This window comes from Lutjanus erythropterus, chromosome 12 (assembly GCF_056507025.1).
Source record: "Lutjanus erythropterus isolate fLutEry1 chromosome 12, fLutEry1.hap2, whole genome shotgun sequence".
Lineage (NCBI taxonomy): Eukaryota > Metazoa > Chordata > Actinopteri > Lutjaniformes > Lutjanidae > Lutjanus > Lutjanus erythropterus.
In genome coordinates, this window is record NC_139328.1 from 10,148,006 (window position 1) to 10,161,071 (window position 13,066).

General features: G+C 38.0%; 1 protein-coding gene across 1 annotated transcript in view; it reads left to right on the top strand.

The window, feature by feature from the left end:
* Nucleotides 1–13,066, top strand: part of LOC146317611 (uncharacterized) — a 31,057-nt gene that overhangs the window by 932 nt on the left and 17,059 nt on the right. Inside the window, exons 2-15 of the mRNA XM_084732815.1 lie at nt 1,838–1,891; nt 4,948–5,037; nt 5,197–5,241; nt 5,360–5,404; nt 5,511–5,573; nt 6,532–6,585; nt 6,749–6,775; nt 9,360–9,428; nt 9,582–9,644; nt 9,729–9,764; nt 10,747–10,791; nt 10,962–11,039; nt 12,270–12,323; nt 12,498–12,563. Coding sequence (XP_084588941.1) covers nt 1,838–1,891; nt 4,948–5,037; nt 5,197–5,241; nt 5,360–5,404; nt 5,511–5,573; nt 6,532–6,585; nt 6,749–6,775; nt 9,360–9,428; nt 9,582–9,644; nt 9,729–9,764; nt 10,747–10,791; nt 10,962–11,039; nt 12,270–12,323; nt 12,498–12,563 — 789 coding nt within the window. The remainder of the gene's footprint in view (nt 1–1,837; nt 1,892–4,947; nt 5,038–5,196; nt 5,242–5,359; nt 5,405–5,510; nt 5,574–6,531; nt 6,586–6,748; nt 6,776–9,359; nt 9,429–9,581; nt 9,645–9,728; nt 9,765–10,746; nt 10,792–10,961; nt 11,040–12,269; nt 12,324–12,497; nt 12,564–13,066) is intronic.

Here is a 13,066-nt window from a genome sequence, read left to right on the forward strand (position 1 = left end):
TAAAAAACTCTTCTGTACATCACCAGATCGATAAAGAAACTAAAGATCATGAATGATGAGAAAATTAGGGATGCAAGATAAATATTGGTGGCAAGTAATCATGTGTTGATATTGGCTTATCCAGTTATATCGGTCTAAATCAATATTGGCATAAATTAGCTGATAATTATCAGCCAAACTACTATCTGAAGTTTTTTGATGAACTTTACTAGAAAAACACTACAGGTTGTATAAAATTCTTTTTTTTTTTTTTTTTTATACAAAAATATGAAATTATTGGTTATCTTATCAGTATCGGTCAAGAGAAGGAGGTAATTCATATTGTGCATCTCTAGAGAAAATCTACATTTTCATGTTGTTATAACCAAGTGGCTGTTATAACCATGGCAATACAATCAATCCTAGCCTAAAAGTTAATACTTTATCTGAAGGGGTGTGCATAAGACTGTCATGACACTGTCTTAACCATGCCATGACACCTGTCATAAACACTCATGAACATGAGTCTTAATGAATGTTTATGACTGTTGCCATTAAGTGTCATTCAGTCAGTTATGCCATTTTTAATGCAACGCTGACATTGTTTAAGATGTATCTGTTATGACAACTTGACATTGTAAAACTTACAGAAACCATTTAGTAGGGCCACAACTAATGATTACTTTAAGATTACTTTAACTTGTCTCAATTATCAGATTAATCAGAAAATGAGAATTATCAGAATTATCAGAACACGGTGAAAAATGTTGATTAGTGTTTCCCTAAACCCAAGTTTTATCCACATCCAAGAGATATTCAGTTTATTGTCATAAAGGAGAAAGGAACAGGACAATATTCATTCAAACAGTTAATTGTTTATTAGAATAGTTGTTGATTAATGTAATAGTGGATTCATAATCAATTAATCATTACTGCTTTACTCTTGGTTTTGAAATGGTTTTGTCCTGGAGCAATGCACTCTGGTACAAGGCTAAGATGAATTGAAAATGTAATGCATCTGAAATAACTTCGTTAAGTGATAGTGGTTCATTATATCAGTAGATTATAACCTATTGTTGACCCGTTGCTGACTACAGATAACCCCCTGTGCATTTTACTATTTTTTTGTTACTGCTGCTTCACATCTTTAGTGCATTAGCCTCAGTGAACCTTTCCTCTGCTGATAAGCAGTAATGTTTATAGCCTTCAAATTAAAGGCCGCTGCATTGGACGGAGACACAGGAGGTTTTAGCCCTTAACACAGGAGACTTATAGATGTTATTTAGGCAAATTGCTTCCATGAATCCTCTGCAAATCCTCCAAAATGTGTAAACTCTTCACTGTGCAAACAACAAATTATAGACCTCACAGCAACCATATTTATATGAGATAATAGGGTAAACATAGGTGTTTCTAATGATAATTAAGGTACCGTTCCTTAATTAGTATCATTGGTAGCATCTGTGTTTACACTACTATTTCCTGTCAAAATGGCTGCTGTGAAAAAGGTCTATTGATCAACATAATGTTTGTATAAGTTGCACTTGATCATTCACCAATTTATGTCTCAAATCAGTCAATTACCTTCAGGAACTGCAGCCTAGTGGTTCCTAAGCTGTGGGGAGGACTCTTCAGGGAGCACAGATCCATTAAACCGGGTTGCATATGACCATGGAGAAGGAGGATGAAGAAAACTAAATTTAGAGGAATCTGATTTAACAAGAAAGAAAACATGCTAGTGAGGCTATAAAGAGTGAGCCGACCACTGCTGTCTGAATTAGTATAAGGTCAGATTGAAATTACAGTGTTTTCCATTTACATAACACTTACTGAACAGTGTTACAATTTCTTTTTTTAGTGTGCGTGCAGCGGAAGATCAAGGTGCCACTGTGAAGGAGTGAAAGGCAGCAGGGTGAGTAGAACATCTGTTGTGAGTGTAAACCACGCTCATGATTTTGTTTTCTTCAGCCATCACAGATCCTCTGACTGTATAGTTATTATTCTTCTGTCACATGTTGACCTGTCACAGTAGGAAGAGCATAAATAACATTAACGACAGCTCTGCAACAACAGTTAATCAACGCCGATTGATTAAGATTAAGGCAGTGCTCAGATTTGCTGCTGTAAAATGGCCTATATTCTGTCTTTCAAAAAAAAAACAATCTTTATCGTTGATGTGATGTTATGGTTTTTATTTTGGTCTTTCTGGTGTATTAGACCAGTATTTATAGTTTCATCTTGTTGAGGCAGTGGTTTATTTGATTTGATTTGATTAAAAAATGATTTGATAAAAACAATGCATATTTTCCCCTGGCCTGTAGAGCTATTTATCCATCTAGATTTTTTTGATGTGGGTTGCACAATTTTGGAGATACTGGCTGTAGAGATGTGTGCCTTCTCTCCAATGTAATGGATGGTTTGCAATGCTTAAGGAGCCCCCCCCCCCCAAAAAAAAGAGAAAAAAAAAGTAAAATTCAAAACCAGTGATCTACCACTTCTTCTACTACCTCTTTCTACTATAAAGAAAGTAGTTCCCACATAAAACTACTCTCAACAAGGTGTGTGGATCATCTTGAGTCATGAGTCATGATTTTTTTGGAAAGAGACACTAGTTTTGAATTTTTCAAATGTAATGTTCCCACAAGCTGAGGGCCTTTTAGACCCATTATACTGGAGAGAGGGCAGACATCTCTACAGCCAATTTCTCCAAAACTCTGCAACTCACACCAAAAAAATCTAGATTTATAAGTAACACTTAAGTCCAGGGGAAAAATATGTATCTTTAACTTTGCAGTGAACTGTCCCTTCAAGAAGGGATTCCTGACAAGTTTATGGTATATAGAAAATGTTAAAAAAAAATGCAGCACTAAGTTAAGTGCTGCATAAGTTACATATTGTTTCACTTTTAATGGAGCTAAATGGAATTCAGCCATCATCGATTTTATCATTTACACCTGTGCTTTTCCTCCTGTGACTTGTCAAAATGTCCTCTTCCTGCGTTATCACTGCCACCATCATTAATTTAAACATCCCTACAGCAGGTCTCCCTTTCAAAACAAGCCTGGCAACAGCGGCACACTGCTACTGTGAATGTGTGTGTATTTCAGGCCTGTGTGCGTGTGTGTGTGTGTGTGTGTGTGTGTGTGTGTGTGTGTGTGTGTGTGTGTGAAATAACAACAGAGTGAAAACATGTAATTTCCCCAAGAGAGATTAATATACTATGCCTCCTCCTCCTACTGTCAAACCTCACAGCTGCTTTAAAAACACCACACTGTACAGCAGCTTTCACAATCAAAGAAACAGAGTGCTTCAGGTGCATTTATCCAGCAGTACACTCGTCAGATCAGGTGCAGAGACTAAACAGCTCTTAGCTAAAAAAGCATAAATCGCTTCTTATCAAGTTTGTCTCAACATCCTTCAGCTTGTTAAGAGGCCAGCTGTTTCGTTTTAAGTCAATTTGCAGTGAGCTCCGAGCAGAGAGAGTAGAACACATGAAACCTTTTTTATTCTAACAGTTCAGACTCAGCAGTGGTCTGCGAAAAATTGACATTCCAGATTAGCATGAGCCAGTCAACAGTTTGCAAAGTGCAGTCATCAAGAACATCAGGTATCAACGTCAGGTGTAATTACAGCTTGTCTGCAGATAATCTCAAATACTACTGGATTGACCTCCGTGGTTCAGAATTCTTGAAAAACCTTGAAAACTTTTTTTTACACGACTTTTATACCCTCAAGTTTTTATGTTTTATGTTTATGTTTTGAGGTCATTCCATGATTGTGAACAGGATATCTTTCTATAACACCTTCAGGGCATTTCTCCTAACTTGACATAAATGTTCACTTGACCTCAGAGAGGAGCTTATTCAAATTCGTTGTTCAGAGGTCAAAGGTCAAAGTCACTGTGACATCAGTGAACACATTTTGTGGCCATGTATTCCCTTGCTAATTATGACAAAATTACACACAAATATCTAATAGGATAAAATGACATGGTGATCATATTTTATATTCAAAAGGTAAAACGCCATCTTCAGGGTGAAATCGTAACTTTCAGCTCTTTATCAGTCCTCTGTACTCCTGTGTAAAAATAGTCTCTAAGTGAAGACAGTGTGTGTAACTGTAAATTATTCAATGGAATCACACATTGTGCAAAAAAATATGCTTATTACCTTTTATTAAGTCACTTCAAAGTTACAGGTCAATATAGTTAAATTCTGAGTCTTCACCTCATTATGAGTCTGAACAGACATGGATGTAAACTGTAACTTGACCAGATGGTGGAGACATACAACTGTGAGCCAGTAACTCTATTTTTTGACTGCTCTGTTTTTTACAACCATTGACAACTGACTTCTCGCTCTTGTTAACCAGTCACTCGGGGCCGCAAGCGATCAAATACAAACAAATATCATCCCGTTTCAGCTTGGGACACCATATGTTAATGTTGGCTGAACTTTGCAAACCTGCACTGGTTGCATCTGGCAGTTGTGATGGTACTGCAGAACATCTGTTGTCTGGTGGGCAACAACAAAGTTCAAAGTAAGAGAGTAATGAAATGGACAGCTTTGCTATTTACTGAATTTTAGAGTGTTAAAAATATAATACGATCGTTTGAAATGATTTCAAATTATTATGTAAACTACCGATTTTGTTCAGAGAGACCTCTAATATCAATATAATTTGAAAGTTCCATGTTTCCATTTTGAATTTAAGCGGGCATTTACCTTCACTGGTGACATGCAATGGTATTTAAGTATACAGTAAACATCCAGGAAACTCTGCAAATACTTCAACAACTTCATCTTTACTTACATCTTATTTAAAACATTTACAAATTTGTGAAGTTTAAATTACATCTCCATTGTTGTTTATTGTCATTTGCTGTCTGTTTGTCTCCCCGTCTCTTTTTGTCTGTCTCCCTCTTTTTATCTCTCTTACACACACACACACACACACACACACATACAGGGAGACAAAGGTTTTGCAGGAGATCAAGGTCCCCCAGGGCCAGAGGGTCGTCCAGGAGCTGATGGTCATACTGGACCAATGGGACCAAAGGTACATCCTCAAATACAATACTGTTGTCAGAGGGCAACGTTGACTGTGTATAGACTGTGATGGATTACACTTTCTCCTTGTGTACCAAGACAACGCCTTCAGCTTATACTGCATCTTACTAGATCGCTAAGATTAATTATGAGTTGCTGTCTTTGACAGGGCAACACTGGACCTGTTGGACCTGAGGGGCCAAAAGGAGATCCGGTACCATAACTGTGCTGTCCTAACTTGTTTTTGTTTGGGTGTTTGTTGGGTGTTTATTTGATGTCTCAGTATGTATAATTGTGTATAATATGTACCGGTTTTGTTACTGTCATTACAGGGACTTGAAGGCAAAGAGGGATTTGCTGGATCTCATGGTTTACCGGTGAGATGTCTTACTCTCTTGTACATCGATGTTACTCTGTTCATTATAAGCATGTTAACAGGTACCTGTTGATTTTGTTTTAACCTCTGCTAATCTTCTCTTTCAGGGTGTCCCAGGTTTGCAAGGGCCTCAAGGACCCCCAGGGGCCCCAGGCTGCAATGGGACAGATGTAAGTAAACATTACATATTGAATTAAACAAACAGTCAATCAAATTTTATTTGTGTAGCACTTTTCTTGCAAAATTCATTTTTATGGAAAGTTTGGATTACTTGACGTGGGGTTGTATGAGGTACTTATCCATTGTCAGTGTGTAATATACAATAGATGCCAGACAGCACGCTGACACTGTAAATACTGTGGACAGGGTCTGCAGCAAAAGGTATTTTAGTCACTTAAAAAAAAGATCCACTTAATCAATATATATCAGTTTAAATGTATGCTATATTTAGAATATTTTCACATCTTTATCTTGCTGTCAGACAGCCTGTTAAGAGGAGAACGTACCATTAATTAAGCCAGATATTGCTCACTCTTACAAGACCAGAGTCCACTGGCAAAATCAGTCATTTTACCTCACAGAACATGAGAACGGCTGCTCTACCACTGCCTTAATTTGTTTGTGTGAATTCTGTGAATTCAAACTAACCTTTTAAAACACTGAAGTCACACAATAACACAAACAAACTAGTAGATTGAGGCAACAGGAGACAAGCAACTACCATGTTCTGCGAGGTAAAATTACTGATTTTGATTTTTTGAGAGTGATATTTGGCCTATGTAACAGTGGTTTCTTGTCAGAAAAGACTGTCTGATGGCAAAGTAAAGTGGTGAAAATATTATAAATATAGCATACAGTTAAACTGATTTATTTAGGTGGGCATTTTTTTTTTAGTTGGCAGTGCTTTGCTTGACTTCTTACAGCGGTGCTCCTGCTGCTTCTCCAAACTGGGAGCGTACTGACTGACATGTACTGCAGGTTATGCACTGACTATGAATAAGTACCTCATGTTGCTAGCTTTGCTAATGGAGGTGTGAGAAGTGAGCTTTTCAATCGCACTTTTTTTTTCTGTTCTCAAACAAACTTGAACCAGTCTCTGCATATTTTCAACTCATTACATACTTTTAGGGAGAAGATGGATATCCTGGTATTGATGGGGCCCGTGGCATTGATGGACCTCCAGTAAGACATAATATCAAAAATATATTTATGTTTGGTTAAATGTTACCAAATACAACAGTTTGTTATATGTCTTGTCAACTTAAACCCTTTGTTGTTAAGTGATATTCTTTAGATTAACCATTGAGAAATTTGTCTGTGCTTCAGCTTTGTCTTTTCTTTACAGGGTCCACCTGGTCTGCCTGGACCTAAGGTAATAACAAAATAATGCTGTTCCACCCAGAGCCACTTGTTAAGTCTGTTTTTTATTTAGGAAGGGTGATACTGCAGAATTACTCAGCACCTACTCTCTTCTAAGAAGTTTATTAGCAGGATCCTGATGCACCAAGTAAAGAAATAACATGACGCTGCACAAGCAGGCGCCCTCTCTGCCTCCCCGAGCTCCCACAGCTCATTTTGTACCTGGTCCATGTGAGACCAATAACCTGTGTAAAGATTTTCTTGTTTTTCCTTCTATCAAGTTTGTCCTTCCTTGCACAAGAATGCTAGCAGTGTCTGTGACCAGATTGTACTGTACTGTGCTGTACTTTAGACTGTAGGTTTACAGTGTATCAGATTGTACATTGCAGACCTACAGTCCTACATCAGAAAGTAATTTTTTGTGTGCATCATTAAGGCTGTAATCACGCTGATTCTGTTTCTCAGTCTTTGCCTGAATATTTGTGCTTTGTGTGAATCTGTAGACACAATTTGCATGCACCTGCTCAGCCATTCTGCTTATTGACCTTTCATGTGATGGGAGTAAAAACCTGTCCTAGCAAAAGGTTTCAAAAGACCGCACTCCTCCAGGTTTTCAGCTTTCACAGTCACCTCCATTGGTCAATCTCCCCAACTGGGACAGACTGGCAGCAGTGATGATTACAGAGTCATATGACCCCACAATTGACAACTCGCCATCTATTAGACTTCCTCCAGTAGTGGTGACACAGGTGTGTAATAACCACTGACTGTAAACAAAGATGCATGCTGCATCTCCACTTCTCCGGCTGCGAAAATAATCTCATACTTGTGTTGTCATTTGGAGCCAGAATAATGATCAGGGTTCAATTACAAAATCTGGAAAATTCTGATCTAGATTAAAAGTTTTGAAATACTGGCCGCTGCTGATCAGCAGACAGCAGGGGGAAAAAACACACAGTGCTGCAGAAAAATAGAAATACCCAAAAACAAATTAATTCCTTTTCATGAACTAGTGTTTCTATGCTATTTTTCTGGAGTACTACAAGAACACTAAAAAAGGATGGGTCATTATATCACTAACTAACATTCTTTGTTCCAAATTTTGGTGACGGTTCTATTGAACCTTATTATACAATGTCAGTCATGCTATTTGGAGACCAACTGCAAAAAAAAAAAATCATAGATATGTTGGGTTTTATTGTGCTCCTATAAGCTTCAAAAGACTGGTATCAAAGTCTGGCAACAAGCAGAGCATAAAGTGTTCTTTAGTGATGTAGTGCAACTTTATTTTTTTCATTTTCCTGGAGTGCTGTGAATACCACCTCGTGGTGTCTGTTTTTTTCCTGCTGCCTGCTGCACAGCGGGTGACAGTGATCTGAGCTGATTACTGCCTCTACAAGAAATGCCTGTTGCTCTCTTTGCCATTTGCCTGTGAAAAGTCTTGTAGATGGAAATGTTGCTTTTTAAAAGAATGTTCTGAAAAATAATTATTTATTTGGAATAATAGTATTTATTTGGAGTCTGACAGTATGCAGACTTTTAAAAATAACCACCCATTTTGCACTTTAGTTACTTGACTAGGCATGAAAGACAATTAGGGCTCACTATGAACTGAAAGAAAGCCTTTCTAATTTCACCTATGACAACACAATCAGTACTGGACTTTAACTACTGGAGTCACGCCCTGCTCACAAGTCCTCCAAAAGTTCATAGACACCCCCATGAGAGTCTGCATGATGAGGCCAACAGCTGCAATGTAGACTCCATATGAGAGTCAGGGTGCAAATATTCAGTGGCAACACACTTGTATCTAAAAGACAATTAGAGTAACTCCTGCACACTGTCTCGCTTTCTGCTGATGTATTTATTAAATATCAATGTTTCGGTCTAAACGACTTTCATCAGGTATGATTATATCAGCAGAAAACAAGATAGTGTGCAGGAGTTTCTCTAATTGTCTTTGAGTTGAATCTTCCTCCGATGCACCTGTCACATTCAGAGATTTTTTTCAGTAATTTTGATTTTTGATTGTGTTGTGATGTCAGTATTGCCACACAAGAATGGAAATAATATTAAAGAATAAAGAATATTAAAATAGTTTTTGTTGTTCAGTTGCAAAATACATAAAGGTTTGTAGATCAACTGTGATCTGTATATTATAATGCAGATGTAATGACAGTAAACTGACTGAATGTGGATTTTTTTTCTAAGACAGATAGGCTGTTCATTATCTGTTTTGTAAATGGATGGTTCATTAATCAGTCTCTTGAGATTAAATTAGGCTGTATGTGGCACATGAACTAAAATGAGTTTGACACTCCTGTTTTATGTGGTCGTTTCATGGAGGTAGGCAACCCACAAGAATTTGAATGTGGTCATTCTAATTCTGAGCACATACATGCATGTCAAGTGCACAGATACATAAAGATGAGTGATGAAGGCTACAGAGCCCAACCGTGAGCTGGTTACAACTATGCAACTATGAAGAATTATTACATCTGTATTTCTACATGCCTGTAATTATTGGGTATTTTAGCACCAAAATGAGGAGATTTAACAACTTCAGTGTTAAATAAAATGTATTTTCTATTTCACAGGGTGAAACCCCTGTAGCGGTGGATCCAATAGGAGAGCCACGTGGACCACCTGGGAGGGATGGAGACCAGGTAACTATTTAGATTGCATTTCTGATGACACAGTTTTGTTTGTACAATATTTCGCGGAGACTTTCCATAAAGTAGAGATAGAAAAAGTAGTACTAGATCAAAATTTCTTTCTATATGTATTCACAATGACAGTGAATGTCCTTTACATTTCAGGGATATTCAGGGATCCGTGGGGAGCGAGGACCACAAGGGGACCCTGGACCTCCAGGCTCTGTCGTGAGTGAAGTGTTTTGGTTACTTTACACAGAGTTGACAAGTTATGAGATGCCTGATATAAATGTCCACATTCTTTTTGAACAGGGTTTTCCTGGTCATAAAGGGGCTCCAGGAGAGAAGGTACTGCTAAGAAATATTTCTAATATTGTTATCCCAGGTTAATGTTGGACACAGTCAACTTTGGTACATAAAAGCAATATTATGTTTCATTTTTTCTTTCAAAAACAACAGTATAGTGGCATGAAAGAACATACAATTAGAATTATTTGGCATATTTTATATATGTCAATGGACTTGCAAGAGCACAAAACAAGGAAAGTAAAATATAAAAAAATAAGAAACCACATGTACATCTACCACTGTTACATGATAAATAATGTCTATCATTCATCCCACACTAAGTAATATTTCTTTGTATGTGTGTGTCAGTGTTTGACAGCTTGTACCCATGATAACAAGCATGAATATTTGCTGGGCGTCTAAGCAGCACAGAGGAAAACCACAGCTGCAGGTTTTTTTGTTTTGGCCTGGTTCAAGTTGGCAGTGTTCACTCTGCCTGGGAAAATTTCCTAATTGTTGGCATTGGTTGGCCACAACAGTGCTTGGTCTCTGGAAGGGCAGTATTTTAGATAGCGTGAACATCTGCAGGTGATATGGCCTCCTGATTTCCCATGGAACTCCTCTCAGACAAGTGGTGATAGGGTGTCGTGTATTAGGGGAGGAACATGGCAGTTGATAGCTGCTGAAGTAAATGTGGGAACCTGACCACAATCAAATGAAGGAGTTTTTGAGAAAGACTGGGAAACCAGTTTCTGTTTGTGTAAACCACCTTAGGTTTTAAGTTAAGGCTCGTCCCTGAGGCAAAACATTTAGGAGCACTGCATATATTTGTATTACTCAGGATCTCAGGAATGCATAAGGAAATACCAAAGTAGTAAAGAGCAAACAATTAGAAATTCAAGTGTTTGACCTCATAACATCCTAAGGAAATCATTATAGTTACTTTACACTGATTTTCTTTAATAAGGCATACTTAGATGATCATTTAAGGGAGCCTAAATGGTTTTATGCAACAAGTAACAAATGTTTTCCCGTCCTACAGGGTCAAGAAGGCCCAAGCGGTACCCCAGGTCCTCGTGGGCCAAAGGTAATTTCTTTTTTAAACACACTGTCAATAACTTTGCATTCAATTAAAAAGCACAGGATGTTTAACTGATAACACAGCATTGCATCATTATCTTTTTTTCTGACTCTTTTTGTGAAATGATCGTAACATTATCTGTGTGCGTAAAGATGATCTCAATTTGTTTAATGTAGGGGAGACCTGGACTACGAGGCCCACCGGGGCAGCCGGGTCGAATTAAGGAGTTTTTAAGTGGGGTTCGCACATTAAAGGTATAGTAACAGACTGGGGGTCACTGTAGCATATGACCTTTTGTTAAGCCCCTCCTCTGGATAGCAGCTGTTCAATCATAGAATAACAACAGTACTAGGTGCCACAGGTCTCTACATGTTGAAGCGATGTGCATGGTGCTCCAGGAAGAGCAATAATTAGTATCACATGAGTTTGGAGGGTGGCGTCTTTTTGTACACTTTCAAAAACATAAAACATGACAGGAAACATGTAGGAATGGATTAAATGCTACATAAGTTTTAAACAATAACAAGAGTAATCTCTTAAGCCAACATCCACGGCTGTCAGCTAGAAATTAGAAGTTTTTTTTGATTACTTCTCTATAGTATAGTAGGAAGTGCGAGAATGGAAAGCTTGACAGACATAGCAACAGTAACTAAGGAGGGCGGGGCTTAGCAAAGGGTCACTTCAAAGAGTAGTGTTCGCTTTATAAATGGGGACAACAGTAATACAATATCATGGCTGCATTGAAGCCATCAAAATTTTTGTTTCAGGTGATGCATGACGTTTTTCATTATTAGCGTATAATCCAACTGTTCATCCATGTAGTTAATAAACTGTCATATTTATTTTTGTCGGTCAGTTTGACATGTTTTTTTGATTTGCAACTGCCCTGAATGAGAGCGCCAGTAAAGTCTATCTGAGACATAGCCAGTCAGTGCACAGGAGGCAACACTTCTCACACCGTGTTTGTATTTTCACACATCAAAATTAAACATAAGCCCAATGGTGTCTCACTTCACAGGCTGGAACAGTTTCAGTGGCTGATTGAACAGCAGGCTTTCACACAACCTCCACTCAGCCAGGGTTCAAAATACTGGCTGACAAAAATGTTAATTTCTCTTAGCAACTGGAGGAAGTAAAAGGGAGAAAAGAAAAAAGATCAGTTGATATTGAGGCTGTTGACAAGGTGACCTGAAAGTGGTGTGTGAAGTGTGAAAAATGGAAGGACTCTCAGCAGCATCAAGAGCTCAGTAAAATTCATTGTAATCTTTTCATTATTGTTTGATAAGGCTTGTATAGAACTTGAAATTGGGGCCTGGTATTGGCACGACATGAAAAGGTCACAGAGATTCTTCCTCTTAGGATTATGAATGTCCAACGCAGATTTTATATCAAAAGAAATCTTGGTCTATACAGGGCCAAAATGACAGACTGACTGTTGTCATTGCAACTAATGAACCATAACTTGAAGTTTATTTCTTATTCAGGGTGTAAAAGGAGATTACGGAGACATAGGGGTGAAGGGCTGCAAGGGTGAACAAGTAAGTTACTTTTAAAAATTCACACTGCATGATACTGTCTGTCTGGCATCGCACATTTTATTAATCCCCTTTCTGATTTTTTTTAAATCCCAAAAGACCATCCCTGCCATTTGTTCTTCCTTGTTAGTATTGTGTATTTATCTCGTCTCCTTCCTCATTTCATTCTGTTCTCAGGGAGAACCTGGTTATAGCCTTGACGTCATCGGATCAAAGGGAGACCAAGGACCTCAGGGCCCAGAAGTAGGATACTACATGCCATCTATTCAATTCATCCCTCACCCTCAGGGCACCAATTCTCATTGTGCACAGCGTCCCAAAACAAATATTGGCTGTGTTATTTTGACTCGTGAACCGCATCTGTCTCCCTCCAAACAGAGATATTCCACCACTTTACTTAGCATTGAATGGACCATCAGTCACTTTGGGAATAGCTCAGTGAAAAGGGTGATCAGCAGAGGGCAGCAATGCAGCATTAAACTCAATGTGATTTTCTATCAAACAGGAAAAGAAAATAGGCACATTTTCATTTGTCCCTCTGTAAATGCAGCTTATTAACTGGCAGCTCTTTGCCTTTAAATTTCTTGTATTTCTTAAGAGAGTGACTGTCGTTGTGGCTAATTTGCCTGGTTCTTATTTAATGTATTTTATTGTGATGCAGTTTTCCTTTTCCAAAATTCACAATTTTCTCCAATTGAGGACAATAATACTAACCTTAAACCTAATTTTATGAGTCTATATATGGC